Genomic DNA, 19233 nt, shown 5'->3' with positions numbered 1-19233 from the left:
ACAACACAAGACCACAAAGAGACCTAATGACACATACCGAAGGCTGTCACACTGTTAAATGAGCTGATTCTCTTCAAATTACACATTTATAATAACTAACACTCCTTTTAAATCAATTTTTTAACATTTTTGAATTTCTACCCTGTTAAAGCAAACTTGAACTATCAATGTATCTTTAAAAAAGCCATTCCGCTCTAACGTAACATAAAGATCACATTCCTAAACAGCTACAAACTCTCTAAACCAGGTACATTTTTCTCTTTAAGGTCAGGCTTAAATGCTTGAGCTGGGATTTGATCCAATAACCCTCCAGTGGGAGATCATATTTCCTGCTCTACATTCGGCCACTGTGGTTCATGTGTGCTTTTCCGTAGCAGTGCATATTCAAGTGTGTGTGTGTGTGTGTGTGTGTGTGTGTGTGTGTGTGTGTGTGTGTGTGTGTGTGTGTGTGTGTGTGTGTGTGTGTGTGTGTAACTCACCCCACTGGACGTCTCCAGCAGGCACTGGAAAGTGTCCTGAATGCTTTGAGATGTCTCAAGCTCCGTCTGACACAGTGAAATGAGAAAACTCTGTAGGTGATCGTAGAAACCGCCATCTAGAACCTGGATTTAAAAACAAGTAACAACCGTTTTACTTTCAGCTGGATTTTTGCTTGTAATGCACTATATTGCCAAAAGTTTTGGGACGCCTTTTCATTCACATGATCCATTAGGTTTAATATGGAGTTGGACCTTTGCAGCTATAACAGCTTCAACTCATCTGGGAAGGCTTTCCACAAGGTTTAGGAGTGTGTTTATCGAAATTTTTGACCATTCTTTAAGAAGCACATTTGTGAGGTCAGGCAGTGATGTTGGACGAGAATTTCTTGAGGTCAGATCAAGTTCCTCTATACTAGACTTGCTCATCCATGTCTTTATGGACCTTGCTTTGTTCACTGGTACGCAGTTATGCTGGAAAAGGAAGGGGCCATCATTCAAAGTTGGGTGTAGAAATTGTCTAAAATATCTTGGTATACTGAAGAATTAAGAGTTCCTTTCACTGGAACTAAGGGGCCAAGCCCAACCCCTGAAAAACAACTCTACACCATAACCCCCCTCCATCAAACTTTACACTTGGCACAATGCAGTCAGGCAAGTACAGTTCTCCTGGCAACCGCCAAGCCCAGACTCATCCATCGAATTACCAAACAGAGAAGTGTGATTTGTCACTCCAGAGAACACATCTCCACTGCTCTAGCTTTACAACACTGCATCTGACCCTTTGCATTGCACTTGATGATGTAAGGGTTGGATGCAGCTGTTCGCCAAAGGAAATTAATTCCATGAAGCTCTCTACACACTGTTCTTGAGCTATTCTGAAGGGCACACAAATTTTTGAGGTCTGTAGCTATTGACTGCAGAAAGTTGGTGAATTCTGTGCACATGTGCTGACCCCTCTCTGTGATTTTACGTGCCCTACCACTTCGTGGCTGGGTTGCTGTTGTTTCCAATTCCTTACACTGTATTATAATACAACTAACAGCTGACCGTAAAATATATATATATATATATATATATATATATATATATATATATATATATATATATATATATATATATATATATATATATATAATGTAAAGTTGGGAGCATGAAATTCTCCAAAATGTCGTGTTATGCTGAAGCATTCCTTATACTGGAACTAAGGGGCTGAGCCCAACCCCTAAAAAACAATTCCACATCATAATCCCCCCTCCACCAAACTTAACTCAAACTAACAGTTGACTGTGGGCTAATTTTTTTATACACCTTTGGCCATGGAAGTAATTTGAACACCGGAATTTAATGATTTGAAGAGATGTCCCAATACTTTTGAAAATATAGTGATATATATAAATTATTAGGCCAAAGAATGGGCAACATCGAGCCTCACCGTGATGCAACTGATCAGATCTGTCTCATAATAGCGGTCCTGATGAGCGTTAGTAGCTGACAGTGCGAGCAGGTAATCATTCCTTGCTTGCGTGGCTTTGCACTTCCATTCGTTCTTCTTTGCTTTTAGCTGAAATCAACAGGAAATGTTCATATGTAAACTTGACTCTCAATCATCATGATTTATTAGGACATTTTACTAAATAATTTTAAGTGTTAGATGATGGCAAATGTAATCCAAATGTAAAAATAGGACAAATGAACATGCACTATTAACAGTGGTTTAAAATTGCTTACACACTACTTCTGAAACTATGGCTCCATTTCTCAAAACTCTACACACAAAACCACAGCACGCACACAAGATGCAAAACATCACACACCTCTTGCAAAAGCAGGCACTTAATTCAAAACTCTTCTAAAAATTGTGTTTTTGTATAGTAACTCAACACACACACATTTCGATTAACCATATACACATTCGACTGCACACAGATGTGAAACATGTAAAACACTACTCTTCTTATGTCTTTTGCTTGTTCAGTGGGCAGTGGAGTGTAAAGGAGTTTGTCATAGCACTTACATATATCCGTACAAATACACTTTATAAAGCACGAATGCACAATTTATAAACTTTACAGCTACTGAACTTAACTGAATCAACACTGGACTGACTTCAGCTGTATAAAACACGATTGGTTTGTTAGATAAATTAATTAATTACACTATTAATAGAAATGCAAGAGGGTAAAAATGATTTCTTTCTTTCTGAAAACACTGAGTTTTGAACTCATCTAATCTTTCAATTAACTGCCATAGCATATAAGCAGCCATCCATCTTTTTCTGGCATCAGCCGTTTGGGCAAATCTCCACCTTTACAACACCACCAACATGAATTAGGCATCTCGCTTTCCATACTCATCTTCCTAGCCCTAGTAGTCCTTGGGGGGTAAATCTAAGCTCGAGTTAAAGCTGCTTCCTTGAGCTCCTTCACTGCGGACAGCAAGCCAGCCCAAAACGCTTAACCTTACTAGCTCAAAGAGTATATGGCCAAACAAACTCCTGAAATTTATGTAGTGTTTTCACACGTGATCGTTGGTTGTAGGTTAAAGCCATAATATTTGGCGCTAGAGGTCATGTGTATGTGGGGTAACGCAGCGCTGTTTTATCATAGTAGACACATTATTTGAGTGTGCTGAAAGTTATGTTATAATGCTACTCTGTGCATTCGCTCTGCGGTTACTATGAGACATTTTGCACACTGCAGTGAGCTAGATCGATATTAAACATGGTACTAAATCAAGAAAACCAGATTTAAGACTAACTGTGTTGAGCTATTATGACAATGATTAGTTTTCTGTCGATGAATATATCTAATCAATTGCTTACCTGTCTAATTAAACACATAATATATTAAACCGTCTTTGGTGTTTCCATGGTTTCTACACAATAAAATCTGAAAACGAGGGTAACTCATTGATGTCAATGATAGGCGACACGGACACGTGACGGTCTGTGTCCTGGTTAAAAAATTATTTCTCTGGATTTATATATTCTTGCAAACATTTGGTATAACATAAGTACACGTCAACAAAATATACATACATTGTTCTAATGGTTGTTTGATATTTTAATCCAAAAATCTTAAATATTGTGCTTTTAAATGATTATGGCATTTAAATGAGCTGTTAGTTTCAACTGATGTGTCTAATGTATTAGAGCTGTGTGATTTAGTATTTTGCAAAAAGTTTGTTGTACAAATGTAAACTGAGTGTAAAGCATATAATGTGCTTGCAGTTTTGGTCTGAAGATTGGGTATATGAGTGAATGGTTTCGCTAAGTGGGCCTCAAGTACCACTTTTAGTGTGCAAGCATTTTTACAAAAACTGCAAATATCCAATATAGACCGCTAAACAGTATGGTGCTGATATTGTGCTAGATTACCTTCACACTCGCCCTCTTCAAACTGGAGCGTGACTGAAACAGGCTGAGCTTTGACCTAGTGTTGCATGAGACAGAAGAAGAAGAAGAAGGGAAAATACCAGCGGAAAAGAAGCGAGATAGAGAAAAAAAGCAAAAAATGATGAATCTTCATTTAAAACTGAATAACATGATAACCCTATGCCCTGTTCTGTGGACAGCTGATGTCTCTTCGTTCACATGTGACAGGTCAGCGAACGTACTTGGCCTCCATATCAGCTTTCTCTCTCACAGTCTGCGCTGTTTGTTCCGCCTCCTGGTAGGCCTTTCTGCTCTTTTCCAGGTCTCTGATCGTGACCTGCAGATCGGCCTGAGCTCTCGCCAGCTGTTCGCAGCACTGAGAGAACAGATGAATAAACACGCTCGTGAAGAGTCCAAAACTGCCACTATGCCACTTTAGTGCAGTGTGTCTGTTAATGTGTTTACCCTCTTCAGCTGCATGTCCTTCTGCGCTCTGAACGTCTTCACGGGATCTGAGATCTGGCTCCTATAGTTCTCACATCCGTTGATCCGAGACTGGCTCACCTTCATCACACCCTCCAAATAAGATCTCCATACGGCCCAAACATTTCTAAACACATATATACACAGACATCTATTTCAAGTCTGTTTAATGATTAATAAAAATGGAAAATGCAATCAAAAATCAATCTGATTTGCTCTTTTTATCTCTCCTACCTGGAGTCTCTCAGCTCCTCTGATGGGGCTCCATTCCACTCTCGCTTCAAGTACTGCGAGGAAAGCTTATGCAGAGCCTACAAAGCCAAATCCAGGAACAGTTATTTGTATAGCGTTTTATACAACACAGATTCTTACAAAGAAGCTTCACCGTAATTAACCAGAAAATAACAGTTTTAATGCTGCAATGTTATTCAATTATGAACAAATACAATTTCAGCAGTAAAACCGCTCTAAGAAATACAATAGTGTAATGTAGTTTAGTGTTGATTCAATTTAGTTTAATGACAGTGAATTAGGAAGCAAACTTATTCAACTAAAAAGCAGCTCTACAGTTCAATAATAGCTCAAATGTCATCAAATTATGAAACAAGCTAAAAGTTGGCATGAAATAGAAGTTGAGATAGTATTTTCTTCCCCATTGTGATGTATATGCAAGAGAAGCTGCTTCATGAACAAGTAAAGATGTAGAGTGGGACTTGATTTTGTCCATTGGCAAATGATTGGATGGTTGTGGTGATTGTTGTGATGTCATGTAAGTGACAGGTTGTCCCTGTTTGATTCAGCAATAAAGCAAATATCAATCCACATAAAGCTATTGGCACTGCCCAGCTCAATTTTGTTATTTTTTGTTCTAAGTGTAGTGTCAGTGCAGTCAATTTGATAATATTACTTAACTCTTGTGCATCAATTAAAAAAAGTTACACATAGGTCCATAGAGGACAAAAATGTATCTTGGGAGCACAATGTTTGGTCTCATTTTAAAGAAGACCTTTGGCAAAGTATTTTGGAAGTAAACAAACTTTAAAAAGTGAAACTCAAAAAAAGTTACGTTTTACGTTTATGTAAATGGTTGATGAACATTATTTTATATTAAAGCAACACTGTGTAACTTTTTTTGTTTATTCTTAGATAAAAACACTTAGTTCTTTCAAAAATATATGTGCCCATTAATGTATATTTACTTCTTTCAAGGTATAAAGTATTCTCGTAAGTTTATAATATTCCATTGAAAATACATACGGGTGAGGGGTTCAAATGCCGGTCGCCATGTTACCCCTCCATCTTGAAAGTGCATTAGCCAAAGAGGGACATACCCATAAATTCAAGCTTCGCCTTTCGCGTTTTAACACTCGATGGCACCGTGTCGAATGTGAAGAGGGGGATTGCCATGTTAAAAGAAAACTATTATTCCCTGGATGGTCATATATCTTTTCACCGCTAGATGGGGGAAAATGTCACACAGTGTAGCTTTAAATATATACTTTATAAAACAGGTTGAACTCTAATACTGCTAGATCAAATCAAAGCCATGAATCTAAAAAAGTTTTGTTCCAAATTTGAGGTTGATATCTCAAAAAATGAGCTTTTAGTAAGAGTTTGTTTGGGTGCAGTGCCAAATTTTCCCCATTAGATGCACACAGCGGTTGGATTTGTGAAGTACAGTAGAGTACACATATACAAACCACACTCTGAAATCTATACCAACACACCCACACAAATATAGCTGCATAATTTACCATACTGGCTCTATAATATGCAGCAGTAGAAAACAGGAATAAAGTGAGCATTTGCTTTATAGGCCAAACCTAAGAAAATGTCACCAGATGCTAAAAAACAGTAAAAATGTACATTTTAAAGCCTTGCCAAAAGAATGAAAACCTATTAACAAAGATTGCATCATTTTAGAGTTAAATGCCACTGGGATATTTTAATGAAGACATTTTTGTTCAAAATGTGCTGAGAGGAAACTATTTTGTGTACAAAACAGATTTATTAAAGTAACTGGGCTTGAAATATTAAAATTCCAATAAAAATGCACACGTGCCAACATTTATGCAATTGGCATTAACACAGGCAAAATGATAGATACATTTAAAAAAACTGCACAAAAAATGTCTATAAGGATTCACAAGGGTTAACATTAAGTGCCTTTAAAACAAACAAGAAAACTATGCTTTAGATTCAGAGCCTCTGAGTGGCATTTTAAAAACTCCACTTCAAGAGTCACCATGAAATAAAACAGACATCTGAAAGGAGAAACATTAATTCATTCCGTCACTCCAGATCAGTGAAAATGTGGAAAACATGGAGGACAACCTTTAGTCTGTAAAAGCGAAACCCACATGGGCACTTCTGCCTGTCTTCTTATGCCAGACAGTGGTACAAACTGTGTGTGTAGGTTTACACGTGAGTAAGGAACTGGCTGGTTATGAAGCAGAAGAAAGAAGCAATTACCCCTCAATTTCTATCCTCAAGTCAAGCAAATGTCACTGTGTTGGACTGATCTCCAAAAGTCACAAAAACTAGGCAAACTATCAGCGCAGAAAAACAAAAAACAAAACCTTGACAGAAGTTTTTAAAAAAAGGTTAGTATTTGTCTAACCAAAATCCTTTCATTACTTCACCACTACTGATGATATTTCCAACTAACTATAACTAAACTTCAACCAACTGCAATGACTGAACTGTAACAAGTTCTACAAAGGACAGAGAGTGACCAGCATCCCCTCAAAACAGAGAGGATTCGCTTCCTGGCCCTCAGTCCACCAGCTGGCACTGTCAACCCAATCCTATGAACTGCCAGCTCTGATGTGTCCACTCAGGAAGAGACCCTGAGGAAGAGAGAGATCCCTGTCTTCATGAGCCAATCAGCACGCAGCAGCCCTGCAGGTGCACAAGCTTCAGATCCAACAGTAAAGAATCTCACGCACACACACAGAGCGTCATTCAGACATCTGGGCTCTCCATTTACCAAATGATCACACCGATCTTATAGTATCACGATGAAGACAGTCAACATGTCGGGGTGTAAATATAAACAGTTGGGGTGTGAATCTGTTGCGCTATACAGTTTAAACGTTTGGGGTCGGTAAGATTTTATGTTTTTGAAAGAAGTCCCTCATGCTGACTAAGACTGCATTCATATGATAAAAATGAGGTCAAAACAGTAATATTGTGAAATGTTTTTACAATTTAAAATAACTGTTTAGTATGTGCATATATTTTAGAATTCCTGTGATGGCAAAGAATCCTACTTCCTGTCTCGTGTGTCTCAATATGGTGGCTTAGCGCTCAAGAAACATTTCGTATTATTATCAATGTTGATTTATTGTGGAAACAGTGATATATTTGTGATATATGATACATACAATTTTCAATCAAATGAATGCTTCTTTTGTGAATAAAACTATTCAATTTAGAATTCAAGTATTACTAATCCCAAACTATTTTAATTGTAGTGTAAATTGTATTATAGGCAGTAATTTTCCCCAAAGTTTTTGGTTTAAATGGGATAAAAGGTAAAAAAATCTGTGTCGTGATGTAATGTAATATAATGTAGATCTTCTCAGCAACTCAACAGAAAGAGACGTGCAGAGAAAGCACATTCAAACCAGAACACAACTGGTAAAAACATGACCACCTGCAGATTGTTAACCACAATTTTTTCCACTGAGTCACGAAATCTGCTTCTCTAAAAAAAAAAAAAAAAAACAGATTCAAACTCACCTGTGAGTAATCTTTCTCTATTAGTGCTTTTTTCTGGCTGTAAGTCCTGAGGATGACACACACACACACACACACACACACACACACAGTCAAACAATTCAGCACTAACATACCCACAAATAGAAAGAATATATATTGATAGACATTGAACTAGCAATGTAGAAGGTCAATCAAACTCGACCTCAGGTCCTCTAAGAACTCCAAGTCTGTCTGGTGTTTGAGCTGGAGTCTGTTCAGCTGCTCAGTGTGCGTGTGTTTCACCTCTTGTGTTACTTTTACCTGCAACACACACACACCAATGACAACTGAAGAAACTCTTACACAGATCACATCAGCATTAAAGAGGAATCCATGTCTGGCATCCTCGAGTCAATGGAGACATGAAATGAGATGAAATCAGCATAAACATGAATTCATAATTTGATAGATGCTGTCTAACCATATATTACCAGAAATATCCAGTCAGACAGCTGGACAACATCTATGTATCTGTCTGTCTGTCTGTCTAAAGAACACGACTCACCTTTCTTGGAGGAGGTTGCATGTCTGGATCTGGATATACGAGACAAAACCTTTGGAAATTCCACCGCGAAATCAAGACATATGCGGGACGGAGCAATGCAGAATATTCGGCAGCCAGAAAGAACGAGCTGTAAAATACTTTGAGACGCCTCCGTTGAACCGCTCGCATAAAAACACATCAGAGAAATGAAGTAAACTCTTGTAAGCGCTTAAGTCAGTGCAGGAGCAGAATGAAGAAGAACAGCGTCCTCCAGTGACCAAACATACACGTTCTGAAGGACTCATCGTGAAAATGTAATACATGTTTATGTGTGTTCTGTTGTGTGTTTATGAATGCGTGTTGATATATGTGATATGTTTCCGTTAGAATATGAGGCTGTGTTGATATATGTGTAAAGATTCCAGATGTGGACAGGTTTACAGACTCAACTCTGCGCCGCTCTCATTCTAAATATAATTGCAGTTATGATAGTAAATATTTTCTTTTTTGTCAATTTTCATCACAAAATAACTGAGCATAGGTGTGAGAGGCATAACATGTTGTTGGCGTGATGATGCCATCTAGTGGTGGGGTATGACAAACTCAAAATCAATATCCTCAATAAAAATAAGTAGTTTTTTGTGCTAAATTAACAACAATTATATAAATTATTATTATTATTAGGATATAGGCCCTAGTTTTTATTATTATTAAAATAACTAAGTACACTGTAAAAAAAATGTTTAGAAAAAAAGTTACCTGGTTGTCTTAAAATTTTGAGTTCACTGAAATAAAAATTTGAGTTAATACAATGATTTTTTTTTTGTTGAGATTCGACAACCTTTATTAAAATATTATTTAAAAATATTGTAAGCATATTGGGTAATTGTGTGTGTGTTATTTCTGATGATGCAGTGAAACAGGCCAAATTGTGCTATTTTCATGATTTATCAAATTTGTTATGTGGTTCAGATACAATAATATTTTGAGTTTCTATTTATTAAACAAATTTCCTTCATTGTATCAACTCAAATTTTTAATTTCAATAAACTCAAAATTTTAAGGCAACCAGGTTACTTACTTTTTAAAGTTAAACCAACAAAAAACAACTTTTTTGTTACAGTGTACATATTATTTATCATGATTTAAATAGGCTACATTTTTCAATAATCGTGCATAATGTGATAGCTGTTCAAGCAGTGTGTAAAAATGTTAACAAGTTTAAGGAGTGTTAAAGCCTGTAAAATGAACATGGCACAGTGTTTAGGCTACTAGAGATGATGATTTATAAAAATGACAACAATGATGACTAAGTATTACATCTATTAGCCTATATAGATTTTATTATCTATTTATAATAGATTTTTATTATTAGTTTAAAATTCAAACATCCTGTAGAGACAAAATTAAAACAAAATAAATTAAATATGAAAATACATTTTCGGTTTAAGGTTGTTCATCTAATACTACACTGTAAAAAATTTGTGGTGGTTTTTGTTGTTTAACTTAAAAAAGTAAGAAACCTGGTTCCCTTAAAATTTTGAGTTTATTGAAATTAAAAATTTGAGTTGATACAATGAAGGAAATTAGTTTAATAAATAAAAACTCCAAATATTATTGTATCTGAACCACATAAAAAATGTGATAAATCATGAAAATAGCACAATTTGGCATGTTTCACTGCGTCATCAGAAATAACACACACATAATTACCCAATATGCTTACAAAATCTTTTAAGAATATTTTAATAAAGGCTGTCGAATCTCAAAAAATGTTCATTGTATTAACTCGAAATTTTAATTTCAATGAACTCAAAATTTTAAGGCAACCAGGTAACTTTTTTTCTAAATAATTTTTTACGGTGTGAGAAGAATAGTGAATGTGAACAGGTTTAAATTTTCATGTGATCAGGCACTGCTAAAAAAGTTAACTATAAAGACTTAATATAATAGCCTACACAAGAACATGAAGAAGAGATTGAGTAACGCAGAGGGAGAGAATATTCCACAGACAACCAGTATAAACTCACTGTAATCTGTAATCTATAATCCGAAGCTTCACTTTGGCCTGTTTAAGGGATTAGAGGAAGAGTCATCAAACTATTCCAGAAGTACAACCCCCTCCGACTGCTGAGATGTCTTACAGTCACTGTCATCACTCACAAACAAAAGCACAAACTCTGCCGTCACGTCAAACAAGCACCACAACACGGCTCTTGCTCTTGTGACGGTTGACTGATCAATGGCTCTGCTCAAATCTGGCTGGCTCTGGAGACAGTGTAAGTGGAATTATTCATTTAGGTATTTTGGCAACACTTTACAAAAAGGTCTCATTTGTTAACATTAGGTAATGTATTAACTAACATGAACTAACAATGAGCAATACACTTATTGTATTTGTTAATCATTGTTAATGTTAGTTTATAATGTTTTAGTAAATGTTGAAATTTACATTAATTAATACATTCTAATATTATAATAAATTCATTATAATAAAGTATTGTTATTGCTAGTTCATATTAACTAATTACGTTAACTAAGTTTTAAACTAATGAAACCTTAAAGTGTTACTGCTATTTTTAGAGTTATATAAAAATATATAAAGAGTCCTATAATCTGCTCAATGCACCTCTATGAAATGGAAGTTCCGGAATAAAAAAGTGTGGAAGAAATGACCCGGGCATGAAAATTTTGTCTTTAAAAAACAGAAAACAAAGTTGCTTTTGACTCAATAGCTTCCAGTCAATAAAAATCATATAAATGAAATTAAATTGTTTGATTTGGAAATATCTAGCCTAGATAGTAGGATGTGAATAATACTAAACAGATGTTTTACTAAACATAAAAATATAACTTTTGACAACTGTTCTTCAATACATACATATACATGTATGATTAATCACGATTCACGATTAATCAATTTGACAGCACTACTATATATATATATATATATATATATATATATATATATATATATATATATATATAATGCATACATATAATATGTTTAAACACACATTTATGTTATGTTTATGTTAGATGCAATTAATTGCAATTAATCGACGACAGTGCTGAATTAATTGCGATTAATTGCATCTAGCATAAAAGCTGGTTTATATAATATGTGTTTATACGTATTATTATATACTGTATATTATATTGGTAACACTTTACAATAAGGTTGCATTAGTTAACATTAGTTAATGCATTAGTTACATGAACTAACCATGAACAACACCTCTGTTCAGCATTAGTTAAGCTTTGTTAACGTTAGTTCATAAAATAATAATGCACTAGTAAATATTCAAACTAACATTAACAAAGATAGATAAATGGTTTATACGTGCAGTTCATTATTAGTTCATTTTAACTAATGTTAACTAATGAACCTTAATGTAAAGTGTTACCATTATATTATACAGTATGTATGCATGTATATGTAATGAAATAAAATGACTGTTCCAGAAGGTCTGTTATGAAACTCAGAGCCTGACACTGTTTGCAGTAATAATCCTCTTATGGACAGTGTTACAGAACAGTACAGTAGCTGTTAGTTATATACTCCAAGTTTGATCTGTATTCTAGAGAATCTCCAAATGATACATTCATTTAAACAGAAATGAAAACTGTCAATGGGGTTACATTAAAATATGGTCCCCCTTTAAAATTTAAAGCAAATTCTTTCTATTCATAAAATAAAATGTACAATATGACTAGTAATATAAATGACTAAGTGACATTTATTTTCTCTGTTAAAAAGAAATATAGGTCTATTCTTTGTTAGCACAACATCTTCGAGAAGTTTTAGTTGCTAATGCTAACTTCAGTGGAAGACTTTGTGATATATCATATGTTGTTATGAATGTTTATTCCTATGTTCATTCATTGTATCAAATACACAAGAGATGCTTTAAACAAACAGGTACTTATTATAATCTAGCTGCAGGCTTTTAAATCTGTATTAGTACTATCATGCATGGTGTTTTGAATGTGAACAACTTTTTGAACAATGATTTTGAACGAATAGGTTGATGATTAATTTGATTCAAATGAATTAAATGATTCAATGTCTTATTCATAATACACGTAAACACGCTCACTGGGTGCCACCTGTAACCATTGAAATAAATGAGACGATTCTGAACGGAATCAAAAGACAGCTAGCTAGTAGTGGCCATTTTAGTTCTTTCCAGTGAATTGAATCTTTTGATTTCATTCAGATTAGTTCATTGAAGGCTCTTAAAGGGATAGTTCACCCAAAAATGAAAATGACCCCTCAAGCTATCCTAGGTGTATGACATTCTTAAAAGTAATCAATACAGTTCTGGGGGGTTAATAAAGGCCTTCTGAAGCAAATCAATGGGTTTGTGTAAGAAAAATATCCATATTTAACACATTATAAAGTAAAATATATAGCTTCCGACAGACCGTTCCTCATATTCAACTTACGAAAAAAGCCTAACTGATGCGACATATGACATCGGACGTAGCGTAAGTTTTGAACTGCGAGAGGCAGTACGGATTACTTGGATGGATGCACTTTTTTGGGCTTCAAATTTTGGGCTGCCATTTGTTGCCATTATAATGTTAGCCAGAACTTTTTTTTATATAATTCTGATTGTATTTGTCTAAAAGAAGAATGTCATAAAATGGCTTGAGGGTGAGTAAAATGAGTAAATAATTTTCATTTTTCAGTAATTGTTCCAAAAGGTTTTTTTTTATTGTTTTTTTTTTGCTACAGCAATAAAAGAACCATTTTCTGATTCTCCAAATTAAAAAAAAAAAAACATTTATAAATAAAAAGTATCCCTTTTTTCCTTTAAATATCTAAAGAACCCTTTTCCATATAAAGAACCTTTTGTGGAGTAGAAAGTTTTGGATGTTAACTGTTCTTCATGGAATCATCAATGCCAATGAAGAACCTTAAAGATTAAAGATGAAGCAGAGAGTAGTTTGTCGGTGCTACAAAAGACTATGGAAACTGAGACAGATATTCCATAATATTGTATTTTCTTCTTTTTTATTTTGTTAAAAACATTCACAGCTTCAATCCTCAAACGCTGGAAGCTGAACTGGTGTGACCTGTGGATAGATGGGAGCTTTGTCTTTTACACATCTGAATCCAGAAGAGACTATGAGACCAAAGTAAATCTAAAGAACAGCTGTGTGAATGTGAAGTCTGGACTGGAGTGTGCAGGTATGAATGAGCTTATCATGTAGAAAGAGCACGTTATGAAAACTTGAATGCTGTTGTAACTGCTGTCTTTGTGTTTATGTGAGCAGGTGTATGTCCTCCTGAGAGTCACCCTAGAGAGAATCTGCTGGTTGTTTATCTGAGGGATGGTGCTATGCTGATCCTGTGTGCCAACAGTGAAGACGAGGCATTGTAAGTTTTGACCTTTGAAATTTGAACTTAAAGGGATAGTTCACCCGAAAATGAAAATGTGATGTTTATCTGCTTACCCCCAGGGCATCCAAGATGTAGGTGTGTTTGTTTCTTCAGTAGAACACAATTATAGATTTTTAACACCAACCGTTGCTCTTATAATGCATGTTAATGAGGTGTTTTTCTATGACAGTCATATGAGAGTAAAAAACACCTAGACATACAAATCCATATTAAAGGTGCCCTAGAATGAAAAATTGAATTAACCTTGCCATAGTGAAATAATAAGAGTTCAGTACATGGACATAACATACTGTGAGTCTCAAACACCATTGCCTTCTACTTCTTATGTAAATCTCCTAAATCAAAAACACCAGGGGGAAAAAAGTAGCCTGACAAGCCAGACCCACATCAAGATGTTTGGTCTGGAAACTCACCAATGACAGGGCTCAATCCGAGGGGCGGGATAAACGGTTGTCTTTCAAACTCCCTCTGCACGCGATAGGATAGCGCTACACCAACCAGAGCAACGAAGGTGAAACAGAGCTTGTTGATAGATTAAACATTCGCCGGATCTGGTCGGCAAAACTCTAAACACATCTTCCCTTTTTAAGAATGACTTCAGTGCCGTTCTTTGTTCTTTTCTCAGAGAAAAGCTTAACTCCAAGTCTTCCAGAGTCGTGGTCAAAGCTGATTCGAAAGACCGCCGTTCGCCAGTTTCTGTGTTTACTAGAAGCACGCAAACGCAACTCGACCGTCGTCATTATGGCCGCGCCCACCGACTCTATACACGGTGTGATTGGCCCGGCAAGAGTTAGGTGAATACGCTCAGAAGGGTATTGAGAGTTGCTAGACGACACTCGCGGGCAGATTAAATTTGCTGCCGCGAGGGTGCTTCTAGATTTCTAGGCTAGGTAAGAAGTGCTTCTCAACCTAAACCCAACTGTGACGCAAGCGTTGGGGATCATTTATATGTACGCCCTCAACATTTGCATCTGTCCAAACATGTGCATTGTCTGGTGGAACTGACGGTAACTTGGACTGCAGATAAACAAAGTTCTCTCATGGACACATGTCATGTTCCAAGCTGTGCAGGAGACTTTTCTACCCTTCCCACAGATAAAAAAATGTCAACAGTCATGGTTTATGTTTATTATAATCGCATACCACAACAATTTAATTCAAGATCGTTCGTTTGTTCGGCCCATTTCAAGCAAGCTTTACTCAGTGTCTTAAACTGAAGAAAGTGGCAATTACAACTAGAGTCCTGCAAGCAGTAAGTAGCGATTTATCCACTTATTGACTGTTTAAACAATTTCTGATTAAATTGAAAGTTTCTTAGAGAGACCGCATTGTCTAGATAACGCAAGATGCTAGTACAGTAACAATAGGAACACCAAGTACCATACAAAACTAAATAGTTTGTCTAATGATAAAGGTTAATATTATTTTATATTACAAAATACAACCGTATAATTTACGTTGCTTACAGATCGTTCACTCGATCCTTCTAGCAAACGTCACCTTTTCCACCATATAAGTTAAAATGATAGTCATTTGACAAGGCTATTTATTTTGTAAAAAATATATAATATATATATAATATTAAATATATATATATATATATTTGAGAACTTAAGTAGTCCTAAGATGTTTTTGCATGCTTTCAGAGTACATCACAGTCACTGCGTAACGTTAGCCTACATTGTGACTAACGTTATATAAACATGCAGTATGGTTGACGAAAAAAGACAAGTCTAAAATGTAGACTGGATGACACTTTAAGCAGAACATGTCAAATGGAGATTGCTGAAATGCAGCTTACTTGTTTATTGGTGTTTTCAGATCATCCTCACGAGAAAGAGAGCTCAAGTGCATATGGTTGCCAGATTGGACATGTTTAGGTAAAACACTGGAGTGAGTTTCGTTTCACAGAAAAGCTCTGTTTGGAGGATTTAATGACTGAAATCTGGCAACCGGAACCACACAAACTCTTTCTCTCGCACGCGGATGATCTGAAAACACCAATAAACAAGTACGCTGCATTTCAGCAATCGCTATTTGAGTTGTTTTGCTTAAAAATTCAGCTGGTCTGTGTTCTGTCAGGACGGTCAGGACTCACGAGCCGCTTTACTGAACTGCTGTGTGCTTTGAGCTGCTGAAATAAGCCGATCAGAGCAGAGCTCAACATTAATAATCATGACTCTTCCAAATAAGGCAAAAACAGAGCATTACATCCTAGGGACAATTTATAGGGTTGTAAATGGACCTGTAAAACTGTATCTGGAAACAGTTTTTTTCCACAGTTCCACAGTTTTTTTTTTTTGCCCTTAAATAAACCACATAACCTCTGTAGATATCAGAGAACAATTTAACCTATTGTTTCAATCATTCTAGGGCACCTTTAAACAGCGGATTGTGGCAACACATTGATGGCTTAAGACAGGGGTTTTCAAACTGGGGTCCGAGGACCCCCAGGGGTCCTCCAGAAAGTTCTAAGGGGTCCCCAGAAAATTTCAGAGAATAAAAAGACAAAGCAAAAATGGATAAAGTCTACCGAATGTTCTAATTGTTTCATTTCTAAATGTTTCTCTCCTTTCTTGCCATATAAATTCTAGAATTGTATATGTTTGCTTTGTGTCTTTAGTGAGTTTTTCTTACTATAGTCCCCTTTATTTTTCTCACTGGGGTTGTAAGGCAGTTTTCTTAACATAGTATGCTGCTTGCATACATTTATTGTAAAAATTGTATACAAATCATTTTAATTAAAAATGTTCTTCTTCATTAATAGCTATTTAAGATGGGAAACAATATATTGTATTTATAATGTCACACTTACTATTTATCTAACAATTTAAATGTTTTTTCGTACATAAAAATATATGGATTTTAAGAAGAGGGTCCCTTATAAGGGTTCATCATATTTTCGGGTCCTTGGCATCATAAAGTTTGAAAACAACTGCCTTGAGACACGTAATGATCGGTTTCTGCGCGAAGTATTGGCATTGGGAATACTAGATGAGATGCATCTTATATGAGGTAAAAAAATAATTTAAAAAAAATAATGTTGGGTTTCTCGTAGAAACCAATCGTTTCGTGTCATAAGACATCAATGTGTTGCCACGAGACACAGGGTTTAATATGGATTAATTTTGGGTGAACTATCACTTTAACCCCTCCCAAAACAAAGCACCACCTACTTTGCCTCTAATTTATTTCATTTCGGTCACTTTTCAGGGCTTGGAAACTCACAATCATGGAGGCGAAAAGAAATCCAGTGAGTGTTTTTCTTGACTTGCAGGACGGATTTCTATTTTTGCTTTAATGTTTCATTCAATTCACATTTCTTTTCACTCTCACAGGTTTTCACATACAATCCCTATGACGATACTTACCAGACCGTTCCGATTGACAGTCATAATGCAGTTTACATCATGCCAGGTACAGGTTGTGGAGGTAATTATACATACACGTACCTTATTCAGAAGAAAGCACAGAGATAGGGTTATTGAATTATAATATATATATATATATATATATATATATATATATATATATATATATATATATATATATATATATATATATATATATATATACACACACTCACCTAAAAGATTATTGGGAACACCATACTGTGTTTGACCCTCTTTCGCCTTCATAACTGCCTTACTTCTACGTGGCATTGATTCAACAAGGTGCTGAAAGCATTCTTTAGAAATGTTGGCCCATATTGATAGGATAGCTTCTTGCAGTTGATGGAGATTTGTGGGATGCACATCCAGGGCACGAAGCTCCCGTTCCACCACATCCCAAAGATGCTCTATTGGGTTGAGATCTGGTGACTGTGGGGGCCATTTTAGTACAGTGAACTCATTGTCATGTTCAAGAAACCAATTTGAAATGATTTAAGCTTTGTGACATGGTGCATTATCCTGCTGGAAGTTGTATGATCAGATGATGGGTACGTGGTGGTTATAAAGGGATGTACATGGTCAGAAACAGTGCTCAGGTAGGCCTTGGAATTTAAACGATGTCCAATTGGCACTAAGGGGCCTAAAGTGTGCCAAGAAAACATCCCCCACACCATTACACCACCACCACCAGCCTGCACAGTGGTAACAAGGCATGATGGATCCATGTTCTCATTCTGTTTAGGCCAAATTATGACTCTACCATCTGAATGTCTCAACAGAAATTGAGACTCATCAGACTAGGCAACAATTTTTCAGTCTTCAACTGTCCAATTTTGGTGAGCTTGTGCAAATTGTAGCCTCTCTTTCTATTTGTAGTGGAGATGAGTGGTACCTGTTGGGGTTTTCTGCTGTTGTAGACTATCCGCCTCAAGGTTGTGCGTGTTGTGGCTTCACAAATGCTTTGCTGCATACCTCGGTTGTAACGAGTGGTTATTTCAGTCAAAGTTGCTCTTCTGTCAGCTTGAATCAGTCGGCCCATTCTCCTCCTACCTCCAGCATCAACAAGGCATTTTTGCCCACAGGACTGCCGCATACCGGATGTTTTTCCCTTTTCACATTATTGTTTGTAAACCCTAGAAATGGTTGTGCATGAAAATCCAAGTAACTGAGCAGATTGTGAAATACTCAGACCGGCCCGTCTGACACCAACAACTATGCCACACTCAAAATTACTTAAATCACCTTTCTTTCCCATTCTGACATTCTGTTTGGAGTTCAGGAGATTGTCTTGACCAGGACCACACCCCTAAATGCATTGAAGCATGAAATTGAACAGGTGTTCCTAATAATCCTTTAGGTGAGTGTGTGTGTGTGTGTGTGTGTGTGTGTGTGTGTATATATATATATATATATACACACACTCACCTAAAAGATTATTAGGAACACCATACTGTTTTTGACCCCTTTTCGCCTTCATAACTATATATATATATATATATATATCAACCTGATGTGCTTCCTTGTAGGAACTCAACATGTCTGGGTGCACAGAAACTCTGATGACAATTTCGGAGAGCAGATTGCTTTGGGACTCCTGGCTGGAATGGCAGCGGGTGCAGCCATGCGTTCACTTCTATGGATGCCCTTCTGGTTCTGTTGAGGACCAGTCGGATAGCACGATGATCACTGGAAGATGAAAGAATATACTGGAAGAGTCGTCCATAAAGCTCGCTGTTCCTGCATAAATATGTAAATATGAGAATAGCTTCAGCTGGTCAATCAAGTATGTAAAAAGCTGATTCTGAGTTTGCTTTAAAGTTCACTATGTAACTTTTGGCCCTCTAGCCAAA

General features: G+C 36.1%; 2 protein-coding genes across 3 annotated transcripts in view; one reads left to right on the top strand and one right to left on the bottom strand.

Annotated features, from left to right (window-relative positions):
• The window catches only part of si:ch211-176g13.8 (F-BAR and double SH3 domains protein 2), a 26587-nt gene extending 17671 nt beyond the window's left edge, over positions 1–8916 (bottom strand). The window contains exons 1-9 of the mRNA XM_067433255.1: positions 8603–8916; positions 8261–8358; positions 8080–8125; positions 4570–4646; positions 4318–4462; positions 4095–4228; positions 3856–3910; positions 1912–2040; positions 480–602 (exon numbers count right to left, since the gene is read on the bottom strand). Of these exons, the coding sequence (XP_067289356.1) occupies positions 480–602; positions 1912–2040; positions 3856–3910; positions 4095–4228; positions 4318–4462; positions 4570–4646; positions 8080–8125; positions 8261–8358; positions 8603–8770 (975 nt within the window). The 5' untranslated portion in view covers positions 8771–8916. The remainder of the gene's footprint in view (positions 1–479; positions 603–1911; positions 2041–3855; positions 3911–4094; positions 4229–4317; positions 4463–4569; positions 4647–8079; positions 8126–8260; positions 8359–8602) is intronic.
• Positions 8791–19233, top strand: plekhb1 (pleckstrin homology domain containing B1). Of its 2 annotated transcripts, none has more exons than XM_067433257.1 (7): positions 8791–8895; positions 10659–10860; positions 13626–13778; positions 13865–13967; positions 17205–17244; positions 17330–17408; positions 18910–19233. In XM_067433257.1, the coding sequence occupies exons 2-7, from the start codon at positions 10824–10826 to the stop codon at positions 19041–19043; spliced, it is 546 nt and encodes a 181-aa protein (XP_067289358.1). In that variant the 5' UTR covers positions 8791–8895; positions 10659–10823; the 3' UTR covers positions 19044–19233. The 2 variants fall into 2 exon arrangements, with proteins under 2 accessions (XP_067289358.1, XP_067289357.1); XM_067433256.1 differs by having other exon boundaries at positions 17330–17423.

This window comes from Pseudorasbora parva, chromosome 23 (assembly GCF_024679245.1).
Source record: "Pseudorasbora parva isolate DD20220531a chromosome 23, ASM2467924v1, whole genome shotgun sequence".
Taxonomy (NCBI): domain Eukaryota; kingdom Metazoa; phylum Chordata; class Actinopteri; order Cypriniformes; family Gobionidae; genus Pseudorasbora; species Pseudorasbora parva.
The sequence above is the reverse complement of the archived record's forward strand: the minus strand, read 5'-3'. Positions and strand labels throughout refer to the sequence as shown.